The sequence below is a fragment of the Alligator mississippiensis genome, chromosome 2 (assembly GCF_030867095.1).
Source record: "Alligator mississippiensis isolate rAllMis1 chromosome 2, rAllMis1, whole genome shotgun sequence".
Lineage (NCBI taxonomy): Eukaryota > Metazoa > Chordata > Crocodylia > Alligatoridae > Alligator > Alligator mississippiensis.
This window is the reverse complement of record NC_081825.1, coordinates 174,907,028-174,924,270: the sequence shown is the minus strand read 5'-3', so window position 1 is coordinate 174,924,270 and position 17,243 is coordinate 174,907,028. Positions and strand designations below refer to the sequence as shown.

Here is a 17,243-nt window from a genome sequence, read left to right as displayed (position 1 = left end):
ATAACAGATGTATTCTGTTGTGTTACTTGGCAGAGGCCACTGCCAGATTTAGTCGGAAGCTATTTAGGCTACAGATTGGGACCTCACAATCTAAAAGGAGAAGGTTCTCTTTGTTTTCCTTTTGGAAAATATGCACATATATGGTTGCAAGGTTATTATGCAGATTGAGTTCATAAATTTGTTCAGAAATAATAATAATTCATCTTAAAATTTCATGAAAATGCATTTTTGTGGATTTAATGGATTATTTTTATCATATGGGGTCTCTTAAAATGGGCATATTTTAGGGCCTCAGCATGTGGTAATCCAGCACTGGCAGAGGCACGTCTTCTTTCAAATTCTCATTTCCCCATTTGTTATGGAGAAGCATAATAGTTGAGCATGGATTTTATAGAGGTTAGGTACAGCTACGCATCAATGTTATACAAAACAGCAAAAAACATAGTGAATTAAAAGAAAATTGGTGCAATAAAAATAAGCTAAAATGGAGGGTGATGATAAAAATAATTGGGAAAGCATAAAATCCTGAAAAAATAAGAAGAGAAGCAAGTTGAGAAGCTCTCTATATAATCCAAAGTCTGGACTTTGTCATAATAAAAGTCTTTTGGTATTAAAAAGCAGGGGTTGTCTCTCAAATATTGTTTCCATTCTCAAATATGAGAAACAAGTTGATCATTAGGAAACTTGTTCCATTCTTTCTTGTCCCTGATTAATGACCAGAAGAAAGCTATTTTCCTCCAAAATTATGAGAGTTTTCCTCAGGTCAGAAGTTTTGACCCCAGAAGTATTCTGTGAATCATGATATGCTTGAAGAGCTTTTACCATAAAAATGAAATACAAAATAAAATAAATGTAAGTAAATGTTAGTAGCATGTTTAACAGTGAAATAGAGATAATATATAAAAGACTGATTATTATAGAAAAGGCATATCAAGCAAATGATTACAAATGAAAAAAAAAAAATACCTGAAGAGATAATAGGCTTAAAATATTTGGAATAAATTAATCTTAACATTTCAAAAACTTAAAATGCTGGCCAGCTAGTTAGAGAATATGGCTTCTTCCCTAGATTTTAAGACGTGCTAACTTTTGTTCACCTGATGGAGCACAATTCAGAAAGAACTGGAATGGTAGGCTGAAGAGCAAAATTCAAAAAGGTCCTGAATTTTTATGTTCAGTACCCTGGCCCAACATAAAAAACAATACCTAAATAAGGCTAGTGCATATGGAAATGTACCTAATAGGTTATATCCCAATTAATATTAATACACACTTTTTAATAGAATAAAAATGGATTCCTTGCTACTTAGATAGAAATGCCTATTTTTATCCATTATTTAAACTGTCCCTTACCCTAAACGAGGTCTAACTGGTATAAAACCACTAAAAGAACTCTATATGACCTACAGATTACTTCTTTTGACATTTTTTATGCACCTTCTGTCTCAGGGCTGACATTCTCTCTTGTGCTCATTTACCTTGTTTCTTATCACACACAAGCTCTGGTCAAACGGATACGAGTAATTGCTACACTATGGGCATATCTACATGTGCAATTAGCACACAGCAATAAATTCTGCTGCATATCGTGCCAGAGTATATAGCTCCCAGACATCATGTTTAAGTATGTGACCAGGCCTGCAGCACATTGAGCCAGGTCGGAGCAACCCCAGCTGGCAGCGGGCCCAGGGGGTGAGCCTGCTAGCCTTGGGCTGCTTTGAGTCAGCTCAATGTGCTGTGGAGGGGCTGGCTGAGGCACAAGGATGCTCCAGTGCAGGGCTAGCTGACAGGCAACCCCTGCACTAAAGCACCCTTGTGTCCCAGCCAGCCCTGTCAACATCTATATGTGTGCTACTGGCCACATCTACACGTTCTTTAATGTGCTGTAGTCATAGGTGGTGGAAGGGGGAGGCTAATGGGGCTTAGCCCCCACCAACACAGGGAAGCAGTAAGTCTGCAAGGTAGCCTGGCTGCAGGCTTCTGGCAGCTGAAGCAGGGGTGCAGAGGGATTGGGGGTGGGCTGAGGCTGGGGAGCGAAATGGAGCCACAAGTTGTTTGTTCATGGGGTGCTCAGTGCAGGGAGGAGATGGTGGCTCCTGCAACTGCGCACACCCCAGGAGGGCATGGGAGGTATGTGCCCCCAGATCTGCGTAGGGGGAGGTTGGCTGCTGCTGTGGGCTGCAGCTGGAGCAGGCAGGCTCTTTCTGATGGGGGTCTGGCCTGAGCTGCACTCAGGGTGGGCAGCAGTGGTGCTGGGAGGGGTGCTCTAAGGGGGCTGCAGCCACCCCAAAATTCACTCTAGGCCCCCCAACCTCCCTGCCCAGCACTGCTGCCACCCACCTCAAGCAAAGCCTGGCCTAGGGCCCCACCGGAAAGAGCCCACCTGCCTCAGCACGTCCCCCATGCCCTCCCAGGGTGCCCATAGTGGTGGAAACTGCAACCCCCTCCTCGTGCCAGGTGCCCCCCAGACAAACCACTCACAGCTCCATCCTGTGCCCCATTTGCAGGGAGGCTGAGTGTGCACACATTTTTTCTCCCTCCACCTAGAGCCACAGTTAGTGCACATTAAGTTTGGTACCTAGATAACCAAGTACTAAATCAATGTGGAATAATTTGCACCACTGCACTGTAGCACCAATGCATGGGTTTTTAGTGACACTTACTGCACAATAGCCTAATAACACTGCACAGTAGTGTATTAGCATAGGTTTTGCCCAGCACGCCACTGCGCAGTGTTATTAGGCTATTGCTCAGTAAGCGTCTCATGTAAATGCACCCACTGTGGAGTAAATAACTCCATCTCAGGATAGTGCTTATATATACAAGTACTATCTTGTGGCAAAGTAAATTAGTTTACTCTGTCCTAATAGCACTTTAAGTGTAGACACCAAGAAGTTTACTGCAGAGTTAATTAGGTAGCTGCACAGTAAAAGTCTCAGGTAGATGTGCCCTTTATCATCATTAAGCAGTTTAAGGCATACTACAGTCTAAATAAGTTTAGTAGGAAAAATCCAGAACCTTAGGAACTGTAACTCAAAATTGGATGGATAAATATAAGCTATTATCTTGTGTCTGGACTGCCATCTTGTACTTGGGCTGACATTCATTTAGGTATGAGGAAGAAAACAGCCACAGTGCTTTTATGGAAGAAAGGGAGGAAGGAAAGACTCTAAAATAGGAGAGGCATATTCCTTTGAGCCTTCTGCACTGCCATTAAACAGACCTTTACATGTGATGTCAGCAGACTGCAAGATTAGAATAGGACCAGAGCTGATCACTTACCCCCTGCCAAATGACCCTCTGTGGGTAAGCTTAGAACAGAGACAGGCCTGTGATGTTTAGCTTAGAAGTGAGAGAAAAGGTCACCAAGCAGTTATGTCACTGTTAGATAGCTTGGACACAATTCACACCCCTTCAGTCCACAAGGTAATCACTACTACCTACTGAAAAAAAAGAAAAATGTCCAAGTCAGTCTAGGTACAAGTGAGCACAGATGAAAATTATATCTTTTTTGCATTTATACTCAAATCAGTCCTAAGAGGACATAAACACTTCCTACTGTCAACTGATCAAAAGGGCACATGTAATACAAAATGAAAGTAACATTAATGGAAGCCTGGGAGGGGTTACACTTGGGTTCCTCTCACTGTTGCTGTCATGGCCACACAATGGTCCATCTTCAATAGGAATGGCTAGAGTGCCACACCAAAATTCTTCCATAGGCTTGTGGCTGGGTTACTTTTTTCAAGAAAAGGGTGATGTGGATTGGAATCTTCTCAACAAATTAGAGATTCAACTCTCACAGTACATATTGCAAGCAAGGCTTTTATGCAAAAGGTAGATGGACATAGAACCACAGGCTGTGTTTTTTTCTGAGTAGAATAACGTTAGGCACTGGACTTTGTACTAAACTCAGTGCTGCTAACCATAAGTCAATTATGAGCTTACTCATACCGAGAGATGATGGAACGTGGAAATTACAGCCTTAAGCCTGGGTCCTAAACTCTGAAAAAGTGTGATAATCCACAAACCCCTGTTGGCTTCCTAATTCTTAATTATATGGATAGCTCCATGCTGATGGCCTAGACACTTTGGATCACCCTTCTGACATGCCTAACTCCCAAACTGACTATAAGAATGGGTGGAGCTCTTTACAACTGGGGGAAATATGGACCTCAATTATTTGTTCTGTATAGAGATTGCTGCTACTGGGGGCATCCCAATGTGCAAAAAGACTAGCAAGTATGGCATAAGACCAGCTTGGCTCAGCAGGGAACACTTCAGTAGGCTAAAACATAAGAAAAGAAGCATATAAGAAGTGGAAACTTGGACAAAAAACTAAGGAGGAGTATAAGAGTGTTGGTCAGGCATACAGCGATGAAGCCAGGAAGGCCAAAGCACAAATGGAGTTTCAGCTATCAAGGGTCATGAATGGTAACAAGAAAGTTTTCTACAAGTATGTCAGCAACGAGGGGAGGATCAGGGAAAGTGTGAGGCCTTTAATAAATGGGACAGGCGACCTAGTGACAGAGGATGCAGAAAAGAATGAAGTTCTCAATGCTTTTTTCACCTCCATTTTCACAGGCAAGGTCATTTCCCAGACTACTGCACCTTGCATCACAGTTTGGGGAGAAGGTGAGCAGCCAAAAGTTTCAAAAGAGCAGTTTAGGAGCTATTTAGAAAAGCCAGATGTGTACAAGTCTAAGGGGCCAACCAAGATGCACCCAGTGATACTGAGGGAGTTGACCAATGTGATTTCAGAGCCACTGGCCATCATCTTTGAAAATGCATGGTTACTGGTTAAGGTCCCAGATGACTGAAAAAGGGCAAATATAGTGCCCATCTCTAAGAAAGGGTAGAAGGATGATCCAGGAAAACACAAATTGGTCAGCCTCTCTCCTCAGTGAAGGAAAAATCTTCAAAGAAGGTCTTCAAAGAATCCATTATGAAACACTTGAAGGTGGAGAAGGTGATTAGGAACAGTTAGCATGAATTCACCAAGGCCAACTCATGCCTAACCAACAGAACTTCCTTTTATGATGAGATGACTGGATCTGTGGATGCAGGGAAACCAGTGGAAGTGATATACCTTGACTTCAGCAAGGTTTTGGATATGGTCTTCAACAACATTCTTGCAAGCAAACTAAGGAAGTATAGGTTGGATGAGTGGACTGTAAGGTGGATAGAAAACTGGCTTCTTCGTTGGACTCAGGGCAGTAGTCGATGGCTCAATGCCTAGATGGGTATCAGATGGAGTGCCCCAGGGATAAGTCCTGGGGCTGGTTTTGTTCAAAATCTTCACCAGTGACCTGGAAGATGGGAAAATGTGCACTCTCAGGAAATCTGTGGATGACACTAAGCTGCGGGGCTTAGTAGATATGCTGGAGGGTACAGCTAGGATCATGGGCAACTGGTGCCACCTTAGTCGGGGGTGGGTGGGTCCCATGGCCAAACTCACCAACCTGGGGGGGGTGTCCCCTGACCCCCCACAGCTAATCTCTCCAACCGGGGACAGGGCCTCCACAGCAAAACTTACTGATGAGTTGCTATGCTGCTCTTGAAAATAGCCATAGTGCTCCTGGAAGTCACCGTGGCACTTCTGGAAGTGGCCACAGCCTACATCTGGTAGTCCCACTCCCTGGCTGGCACTCACGGGGGGGGGACTGGTGCTCCTACCTGCCCTCCTACCCATCGCCTAAGTGGGGAGCACAGTCAGTCAGGGGGTACACCAGTGCTTTCAGAAGGGCAGACGTGGCCACTCAATGGTAAGTTTTGCTGTGGAGGGACACCCCCCTCCCTGGTTAGTGAGATTGGCCATGGGCCCCCCTCCCAGTCACTGACTGATCACTGGAGGGGCATGTGCCCCCCCTGACAAAGGTGGCACCAGTCGCCCATGATCCTAGCTCTACATTCCAGTGTACTTACTAATCCCCCCAGCTTGGTGTCATCCACAAGCTTCCTAAGGGTGCACCAGTGCTCTCAGGGGGTGCACATGCACCCCCATGCACACATCACCACTGGCTAGGATTCAGAATGATGTAAAGAAACAGGAGGATTGGATGAAAAAAAATCTCATGAGGTTCAATAAGGAGAAGTACAAAATATTGTACTTAGGATGGAAGAATCTCATGCACCGCTACAGCCTGGGGACTGAATGGCTAAATACCAGCTCTGCAGAAAAGGACCTGGGGATTAGAGTGGAGAATAAGCTAAATATGAGCCAACAGTATGCCCTTGCTGCCAAGAAGGCTAATGGCCGGTGTGGCTACATTACTAGGAGCATTGCAAGCAGATTGAGGGAAGTGATTCTTTCCCTCTGTTTGGCACTAGTAAGGCCAGATCTGGAGTACCGTGTCCTGTTTTGGGTCCCCCACTACAAAAAGCATGTGGAGAAATTGGAGAGAGTCCAGCAGAGGACAACAAATATGGCTCATGGGCTGGGGCCCATCCAAAAATGGTTCATAGGTTGTGGACTCTCCATCCTTGGAAGATTTTAAGACATGCCTAGACAGAGCCTTGGCTAGGATTATCGACTTAGAGGGAGTCCTGCTGTGTGCAGGGGATTGCACTAGATTCATTCCTGAAGTCCCTTCCAACCCTAATTTTCTATGATTCTGTGATTCTATGTACATCATGTGTACCATTTTTGCACATCAACTCTACTGAGGGTCAACACAAAACTTTCTCCACCTGTGTCTCCCATCTGATGGCTGTCACTGTTTTCCGTGAGACTCTGATTTTTTCATATTTCTGACAAAGCTCCAGCTATTTCTTGGATACAGACAAAATACCTTCAGTCTTCTACACCCCTGTGGCTCCCATGCTCAACCTGTAGATCTGCAGCCTGAGGAACAAGGAAGAACAAGGAGCCTTGAGGAGACTGATTTGTAAAAAGGAGTTATTTCACTGACTCATTTATTACTGCATTTCAAAAATCTTTTTTTAGGGATGGGAAATGTGGACCAAGTATTCCCCTGGCTCCTAATGCTGACTCCTTTGCTCATGCTGTCTCCTGATGCTGACTCCTTTGAATGACTTGGCAGGCCATTTATGGTATATATTCACATATTCAGGTGTCCATATTTGTAAGGCTTCATTGATCATTCATGAAAGTGGTATTTTGGCATTTAAGAGCTAAATACTCCTTTGTCAATAAATAATCTCTGACATAAGGTATGTACAAATGTACATGTTAGCTACTTTAAAGGAGAAGGGAGAACTAATGCTTTGGAGCACATATCAGCTGTTTTGCCATAGCCATTATAACTGCATGATCCTGTAACAATATTAGTTAGCTGCTACTGAATGGCAAAAGTATGATAAACTGTTTGATTATCCTGCTCTTTTGACAGCTAGAATCGGTTAGAAAGTTGTTTTTTCCCCCATTTCTTTTCTTTACTTTGGTCCCCTAGGATTTAGTCTAGATGCATTGCTAGGATGGCTACAAGACAAATAAGGCACCTAAAATAATTTAATTCCATCATTTAGGTTTTGTTAAGTTTGTGATTATGTAAGGTTAATCTTGGAGGAATGTTGTAGGTTACTGGAAAAAAAGCTGGCCTGAACCTCTTCCATTAGATGACAGGGAATTCTGTAGCAGTTGCCTAGCCTGGGAGAGGTGGAACTTCAGACATTCCTCTTCCTCTTCTGATCTACATGCCTGGCATTTAGGTTGTCTGTTGTGAATCCCTGTTTCAAGGGTTTCTGCCACTCCATTCAGGTTCAAATATCCTTGGATGGATATTTTAAGATGAGGTAAAGTGCTGCCTCAACTTTGTTGCTTTTTTAAATAGGTCCTTAGTTCACCTCATGGATTCAAGTGCCCAAGAATAGAGAAGAATAGGGCCAGGAGTTCAGACACACATCTTTGTTCAGGGTTTCCTATTGTATAAAATTAGACACCTCTGTCCTGACCAGTTGGACACCAGGACTGCCTTCCACCAGTGCCCAAGTCAACTTAGGCATGTAACCCCTGTCTCTTGGGCCCACCCTCTTGGAGGATTATAATTAAATTTTAGGCACAGCAAAGTTGGAGTGATGATGACTAAAATAATATTTTGGATATTGCCCTTTGTCCTGATTCGTCTAACTGAAACTATTGAAGCATTAGCATTTATTCTGGGACAGAAATTTCATATTCTGGCCACCAGAGATCAAACCATCTGCTGACAGCACTTACAAAGGGAAGAGGCTTCCTTGGAGATGAAATGTGAAAATTAATTGGGAGCTGTTAGGTGCAGCTGTTTAAAATCAAGGGAAGAAATGGGGAACTTCTGCTGTTTGTCCTGTGTAGAAATGGCATCTTCCTTGAGAAGAAACAGAAAGACAGTTTATGTGCCCATAAGACATGAAGGAGTGTGGCAGGGCACTTAGGGTGCCTGCCACATTAAGAAGTCAGGTAGCCTGTGGAGCCACCTACAGGTGGGGGCCAGGGCTAATTGTCTGATGACCCAGGGAAGACCAACCCCAGCAGTGCTGGCAGAGTGTGCAGCTGGGCAGTGGCAGTGTGGTCCAGAGCCAACGTAGAACTGCAATCTGTTGCCCACACTCCCTGGGCAGGTGCATGCAGGCAGTGGATTGTAGTTCTGCCCCAGCTCTGGACCATGCTGTCACCGCTGTAAGATCCCAACTCCAGCTCGGGAGTAGCTCCTTGCTCAGCTGTACACCCTGCCAGTGCTGCTGGAGCCAGTGTCCATGAAAATCCTGGCCTGTGCTGTCCCACCCCACCGCTGCTGGGATCTCCAAGAAACCAGCTGCAGCAATATGGGCAGTGGCTACTGGGAAATAGAGTCAGGCCACTGACCAGATCCACCATTTTGCCCACCCCTGATATAGGGGAAATACATCAAACCCTAAATCCAAAGACAGACTCTCCATGACAGTCAATGAGGAGGCCTATGGATATTATATTGAACAAGGACTCTTTTTGGATTAGGTTTGTGTTCATTTTTTTTCTGTGCATTGACCCTGGCTTGCTCAACCATTGCAACATTGCCCCACTTGCCAATTTGCCTGTATTTCTTTCCCCAGTCCCTGCCCTTTTGTATTATAAAGGCTTCAAGGGTGGAGCTGCCTTGTTCAATACTCAGTGAGCATGTCTACATGGGCATTAATGTACAGTGGTTACTGTGTGTTTAGTTTAATACCTGGAACAACAGGTACTAACTAAATATGCAGTAACTGGCACTACTGCACACATTTTGGTGGATGCTAAGGCACAGTAGACTAATTCTACTGTGCATTAGCACATTAACACATTTTTCTTCCTGCCATGCTAATGAGTAGAATTAGTCAACTGTGCTTCTAGTGGCTTATGTAGATGTGTCCAGTATCAGGCATAGGAGTAGTGGTAAGTAAGTTCCTTGGCACTGGGACATAAGTAGTCAGGGCCTGACCCTAGAGAGTCACATCCCACAGAATCAGGAAAAAGAGACAAGGATCCAGACTAGAGCCCCTAGCTAAGGAGTCCAGATCAGGCAGGTATAGTTGTAGAGCCCTGGGTTATGAGCAGTTGCTTAACTAAGCCAGGAGCCGGGAGGGCAGTATGAAGTCCAGAGATTAAGGGTGGAATCTCGAACAAGTGGTCAACAGGCAAGAACCAGGAAAAAGGATGAATCCAGTAAACATGAAACCAGGCACAACAAGCAGGACATTAGGAGCAGAGTCAGGGAATTACCAAAAGGCAAGTATCTGAGGTTAAACCTGGGTATCAGTCTGATTGACAGGGCATGAAGCTGAGAGTCAAGATGAGATTATGTTTATGGCAACAGTGGATTAAGGCCAAGAGGTTCAAGACTGGAGTAAGGGTAATCAGGATCAAGCCTCTGGATCCAACATAGGAGCACCCAATAGTACTGTTGCTCAGACAAAGTCCTACAGAAAGTGAGCTTGTTTTATAGCGCTCACATTAGGGGCCTGTGGCTCTTATTGGCCTACCCAGGTCACCTAATTTCCCATTGGGAACCTCATGGGAGGGCCTACTGTTTAGTGGTGCTGTGGTATATGTGTATGCTTGTGGGTATGGGTTCTCCTTGTAGGCATGGAAGGTCCAGGTTTGAATCCAAGAGATTCTAGCCCTTAGCACTATGGAGGATCTTATCTTTCCAGGTGTCAACACGTGGTCCTGAATTTCCACTAATAGAAAACAAGCTAAGCTTCTGGAACAAGAAATCATGGTTCTTGGTGGCAGCCTCTCCATGAATTACATTATGTTCCATGAAAGCCAAGGTGCATTCATGATTTATCACTTCTAAAAGCAAAGTTAAAGTGGGGAATAAATGATACATGTATCTGTTGAATGGTGACAGAGCATACACAAGAGTTAGGTGTCTCTGGAATAGTACAGGATCACTTATGGGGTGTGCAGCAGGACAAACTTAGTCATATGGGGTGCAAATATAGCAGTTTAAGGAATTTAGCTATATTAGCACAATTTAGGACATAATTTGGGGTGAAATAGAAAGTTGCAGAGTAAATTAAATGACTACAAACTATGCAAACTTTTGTGTTTTAGCTATGAAGTAGCATTTAGCCCAAAGTGTGGAAGGGTGTTAGAAATGGAAATCTTAATTAGGTAAATAAGGGTTGTTAATCCTCTTCAATCTCTGTCACAGTGAAAAGGGTGGCAGTCTTGCTCTCACTAGTCCAAACCTACAGCTTGGTTTATCCTAGTGAATATGTAATTAGTAATAAGCACAGAATCCAATTAAAGCTAAATAGCAAGACTATATTATATCAACCAACAAGAATTAACCAGATGGATACATATGCCAACAAGGAACAAATGAGAGGGATTGAAATCAATTCATCCTCTCTCTCTCACCTTCAACAGCATTGCAGGCATAATTAATTCAACAACAAACTCAATAGGAGAGAGAAACCCCCGCTTCACACTCCTGCTTCCATCAGGAGTCTTTCCCCTCTACTTGGGTACTTGACTCTCTCAACCAAAGATTGGTTGATATGTTACCATGCCCTACTGACAGATCCTTTGGAACAGCCCTGGTTCCCTCTCAATCATTCCTCAACTGAGGTATCTCCTAAGGTGCTCAGCTGTGAACTTGAAGAGCTTCTAGCATCAACTCAAAACTCAGCTGCAACAAGCAATCCCTGTCACCCAGTCAGTCAAAAATACACAGACTGTTTTTTCAGTCACTCAACAACAACCAACAGCAGTTGAACCCATTGAAACACCACTCAAGCCTTATTCGAACAACGGACCTTGGTATAAACTTTCTTATACCCCCAAAATCACACCACTTTTATAAGCCAATCACTCATGTGGGGGTCACATCAATCATTGATCCTATCCAATCATTATCACTCAGCTCTCAACCAAACAAATTCTTACTCACCTCAGAGAGGTGACAGTCACCTTTTTAGCACCAAACAGTAGTTATATAATCTAAACCAAACTGGGCATGGTCAAAGTTGAAAATTAGGTCACACATCACTGTGGGTCACAAGTTTAAACCGTCCAGCACCTTCTGGTCTTATAAGGTACTGAGCATGTGTAATTAAAAGGAAACATCTTAATTTATGAAAACTTCATAACTTGCACAGAACCACTAGGCAGGCTAGGGAACACCATGGCTTTCAACTTAACAAGGGGTGACTGACTTTTAACTAGTGATTTTTTTTCTTTCTTTATTTTCTTTTCTGCACACATAGAAGTGTTATATATAGGGACCTGCCTAATTCACGGAGGCTGCCTCCATCTTTTGTACTCCCGGCATGATGTCTGGTGCCATTTTTGTCATAGAGCGCAGCAGAATTCTTCACACCTCTGATTGGCTGAGGGGCCCTGGAAATCCTGCCTCGCCTTGGAGATTGACAGGTGGTCATGTGTAAAACTACGGGGAGGTGTGGACTTCCAGAGCCCCTCAGCTAATCTCCCCTCCTCTTCCCTCTGCCCATGCACCAGGAAACCAGAGTTTCCTGTCCTTTTCTGTTTGCAGCTGCCTTTTTCCCCCATGTTGACTCACTCTGTTTTCCTGCTTTTTTTTTTACAGTCCCTACAATTTTTTCATCGGGACTGGGATTTTTCATGAGGACCTACCACATTTCCAGCTTCCATGAAAACCACAATATATTTAATTTAGTTGGTCCCTAGTTATATAGGGATGTGTTGGAGGAAACTTTCTCACTGCAAAGCATAGGCGGCAGAAGGCAGGGGCTAATGCAGCTTAGCCCCCCCAAACTAGGCCAGAGACAGTGCCCCGCCACATGCTCCTCCACCACCACATGTGCAGTGCTAGTGCATGCCAGCCCTGGAACAACCCTGTGGCTTTGCACTGCCCACCCTCCCCTCCCTGCAAATAATATTTTCTAGTGCCACTTATGCTGGAAAGTGGTACTAGTGTGAAAAAGATTTGGATGAAACCAAAGAATACATGCCTTCATCTTCGATCAGACTCCTTTGACAAACATACAACAAAAAGACAGTCAGTGCCCCACAGAGCTTTCAGTATAAGACCAGTGGTAAGCAGCTATCAGACAGGGAGATCACAAGATAAGAATTATAGTATTATGAGAAGAGGAATGATGTGCAGCTACTGCTAACAGCTACCTAGCTACTGATGTGTGAGAGTGGAGAAAACACAGTTCTACTGCAAAAATGTGTTTGTTAGGCCTGTACAGTTCATAGGCCCAGCTCTGAAAAGTGGTTTGTACATTGAAACAAGCACCTAGCCTCATCACCAGAACTGAAGCCAATTTCCTAGAGCTCAAAACACAAAACCTGCCAACTATCTCCAGTACCCCCACAAACTGCACACCAGAATCTATCAAAGACAACAAAATCCAACTACGTGTGGGGCCACAGTTCTCACCAAAAAACACTCTGGCTCCAGGCTCTCAGACCTGATTCTGAGAGGGAACAAATTACAATGCAAACCACTTTTCAGAGTTGGGCCTATGAACTGCACTTCATCAGCCTCCTAGGTAGTAGGTACAGAAACTCATGGACTCAATATACACAGTGGAGTTCTGGCACACTGAGACCTGCTGGACATCTGACACCCCAGGCACCTCTGCACTTTTACCTGCGCTGCTACATCCCCCTTTCTCCCCTACCTCCCACCCCAGCCTGTCCCTCACCTCCTGATGCCTCCATCTCCATTTTCACTGACTGGCTTTCTTGTCTTCATTGCGGGCCAGGCCAGCCTCTGGCTTCTTTACTGTTCCTTCCCTCCAGGATCAACTGAAGGTACTTCCTCAGCCTGACAAAGAGGTTTTCAACCTTAAAGCTGGCATCCCAGGCAGCTAAGCTGAGCTCACCAGGAACCTCACAACTGCACTGCAACCAGCAAGCATCAGGCCTGTCAAAGACATGATAGGTCTGGGCATTCCCCAGCCAGGACTTTGTGCATGTGCGCATTAGCTAGAGGTTATGACGCCTCCTACCTGCCTTTCACAAGAGGATTGTTGGTCCTGGCATTTACAGGGCTGCTGTGCAGCCAGCAGTCCCACCAAGCCTCCCTACCCTGGCAAGGTGCGGTTTTAGTGGTCATGCCCAGGACCTGGGGCTTCCTCTTTCCCCATAGCCCCAATCCCATACCTCCAAGTTTGTCCTGGCAGGGGAATGAGCTCAGCAGGGACATGTTCTTCCCCTGCTGGCTGGTGATGTAGTTAGTGTCCCCAACAGCTGAAAGTGGGACATTACTCAGCATTTAAAAAGCTCAAAAAAGGAAATTGGTGCAGACAGCATGAGGAGGGTGGTACTCAGTTCATCTGCTGGTGGATCTTGGGGAACCCCAGCAGTGGGAGGTTCACCTTTAGGAACACCAGCTACTTCACCAAAGCAGGAACCAAGCAGGTGTGGTGGGGTGTCACAACATCCCCAGCAATGCTGAACACCCTCTCACTTGGAACACTGGTTGGTGGACAGGACAGGCATTGCTGGGCAACCGTGGCCAGATCCTGCCACATCTGCCTGTGACTTGCCCAATAGTCCAAGGGGTCGCAGTCCAGGGGCTTCACATACTCAGTGAGATAGGTAGCCACCAAAGCCTCAGTGCTACCAGCCCAAGCCTGGGGTCTGCTGTGTTTGGACCCCAACGTTTAAGCCATGCCCATGGCCCACATTAGCAGCAGCTGGCAGGAAGGAGACTGTCTGATGCTGGTGGTGGCACCAGTGCTGGTGCTGGGAGTGCTGGCACAGGAAAGTGGATCCCCCTCGTCCACATCCCCTCACCTCTGCACTTCGGCCTTCCTGACTTTGTTGACTAGCACCTATGTCCAGTGATCAAGGGGTTTGGTACTGCCAGGGCACATGCTCCCCTTCAAGCTTGGGTCACACATGCCCGCCATCAAGTGGACCGTACTGAACTGCAAAGAATCCAGCCATCTCCTGATGCCCTCTTTCAGCCACCTCACCAGTGCCTGCACATCTGGTGACTGCGGCTGGCCCCACCAGAAACATCAAACCCCTAGAACTTTTCCATTTGGTTTTCCAGTTCCCTCACTAGGGGGATCACCCGGCTGAGGAGGGCATCTCCAGCGCTAAGCATCTCAGTGGCCTCGTGGAAAGGCTTGAGAACCACCAAGATCTGGGAGATGGTACCCCTCTCAGCTCTGATCAGGGGGCCACTGATCCCAGTCTCCCCAAGAAAAGCCATCTCATGGACGGCCTTCTGTTGCTCCACCAAACTTTCAAGCATCAGGTATGTGGAGTTCCACTGAGTCTCCACATCCTGCATGATTCTGTGCTGTGGGATGCTCAGTTCTGCCTATTTCTCCCACAGCATCTTGCCCCGCTTGATGCTGTGGTGGAAGTAGCCTGCCACCTTCCTGCATTTTGAAATCAGCTGGCTTGTAGCAGTAGTGGTAGCAGCAGCATCACCGGCAGCCCTGTCCCCCTCCACAGCATCCTTCACTATTAGGTGCAGCCTGTGTGCCACACAGCGGATGCCAAGAAAGTTGGCATCATGGAGAGCCTTCACCATGTTGGCTCCGTTGTCGGTGACCATGAACCCACAGGTGAGCTTGGCCTGCCCAATGAACCACCCCTGCACCATGTGGTTCATGGCCCCCATGATCTCCCTTGCTGTGTGGGACTCATCTAGCACTTCATCTTGTAGCAGAGCCCACCAATGGCCTGACTGATTGCACTAGTGCCCTGTGAGGGAGAGGCAGGTGTGATTGCCACCCCAGCTGCTCCAGATGTTGAAGGTGAAGTGCAAGGCTACCTGTGGCCCTGCCTTGCGCAGCTCCTTCCTCAAGTACTCCCTGTGTGCCTCATATAGGGAGGGCACCACCGTCCGGCCACCACCTTTAGGTGGTGCATGCGGGCACTTTGTAAGATGGGGCCAGAAGTGCTATGAACTGCCTGAACCCTGGTCGTTCAACTAGGGAGAAGGGCTGGCTATCCAGAGCAAGCATATCCCCAATGCTCTGGTTGATCTTGCGCGTCTTGGGAACGTGCCCCCCTTTCTGTCCACCTTTCCCCCACTGGTCCAGGGTGGCCTACCTCTGCTTTTGTGGGAAAGGGGGCTTTGGAGCAAGCAGGGGACTTCCCTTTTGGAACACATGCACCGGTGCCAGGCTGAACAGGAAGAAGGGTAAGGGGGTGCTGCCTCCTTAGATGCAGCAGCATCACCATGGTGGAAAAGTGATGCCACATCCTTGCCATGGCTCATATGCCTTTGGCAGTGCTGGCAGATGGCAAACCTGGGATCATCTTCCATCTCAAAATGCTCCCACACTACACTACTCCCCTGCTTCTGGGTTGAGGCTGAGGATCCTGCCTTATCACATTCCTGAGCAGGCTGAGGCTCAACAGCAGGAGGAGATACCTCAGTTGAGCCACTTGCCTCCACAACCTCAGCCACCTCCGAGGTGCTACTTTCTGGAGGAGACCTGGGTCTAGGCAAAATTTGAAGGGTGTGGAGCACAAAATCTGATTCCACCTCAGTCCCCAGAACTGCTTGAGCCAGCATGCTCAGCATCCCTGGTTTCAGCTCCAGCTCCAGCTCCTCCTTTGGCAGTGGGATGCTCACACTGTGAGATGACATTGGAGTGAAGAAGACAGTGATTCCACTGCTGGTGCCTACTTCTGGAGTAAGGGGAGGTGGTGCAGGTGCAGGGACATCAGGTGCAGACACTGCTCCCACTTCCTTGCTTTCACTAGTGGCACTGATGTCATGGCTGCTTGGGAAGAGAATATGTCTATGTTTGGGGCAGGGGAGCTTGCAGCTACAGCTCTCCCCCTACCCTCTCTCCCTCCCCTATGAGAAGAGCTGGCACATGCCTTTCCAGCATGCTTCATGTTAGTCTTTCCTGTGTTGCAAAAGGTATCTGTGTGTGTGTCACTCCTTTTGTGTTATGTGTTTTATTCCCTCTGTTGTGTGTGTGCACTGGACTCTTCTTTGATTGTTTGCTTCCATGTTAAGAACTATGTAAAACTTGTGTGCTGTCTTTCTATCTTCTTATCCTATGAATATCTGATTTTTCTTCTTTATATTTTGTGTGTGTGTGTGTGTGTGTGTGTGTGCGCGCGCATGTGTGTGTAATTGTGTGCCTCCCTTCACAGTGATGGATCATGCTGGCAGGGAAAACACAGCTTTCTTTTTTCAAAGTTTGCAAACCCCCCCCCCCAAAAAAAAAAAACAAAAACAACAAATATAAATTGAAACAAATTAATTGAATAGTACTAAAATATGCTAAACTAAGCTAAGCTAAGCTAAATCCTACCCAATCCTTTCTAACAACAAAAAGGATCAGGCAAGTTCAACTACTGAGTAAAGCAACCAAGCTTACATGCCTGGGTCTGAGGATACCTTTCTCACACAGTTCCTGAGAGGGAACAAGCTAGCAAAAGACACAGCACACCTCCAAACAGAGGCTTTTATGCCGTTTTTAGGTCCCTGCCCTGAGACGCTGTCATTGGAAAGGCAGCCAGAGAGAAATCCTTCTCACTGGCCACCTACACATGTCAGTCTTCCTCCACACTCCGTCTCCTTCCCCCAACTCTCCCACCCTCCTCCATACCCTCTCCCTCTTCTAACTTTCACTTTCAGTGCCCAAAGCATCCAAAGCATCCAAATCTTTTCCAAAGCACTTCAGAAGCTCCAAACCACTTGGACAGCTTGAATGAGCCAGTGCTTCGCTCTGGGCATGTTGCTTCAGAATCTGAAGCTTCTAAAGTGGCCCTGGATCTGAAGCGTGATCCAAAACCTTGCAAAGCCCTAGTGTTTGTTATTATAGGTGTTAGAAGAAGTCCTACTCTTAGTTATCAAGAGCAA

At 46.1% G+C, this 17,243-nt stretch overlaps 1 protein-coding gene across 1 annotated transcript in view; it reads right to left on the bottom strand.

The window, feature by feature from the left end:
• The window catches only part of LOC102576342 (olfactory receptor 4S2-like), a 64,016-nt gene that overhangs the window by 13,928 nt on the left and 32,845 nt on the right, over window positions 1–17,243 (bottom strand). Inside the window, exon 2 of the mRNA XM_006278510.2 lies at window positions 9,257–9,266. Within this exon, the coding sequence (XP_006278572.2) occupies window positions 9,257–9,266 (10 nt within the window). The remainder of the gene's footprint in view (window positions 1–9,256; window positions 9,267–17,243) is intronic.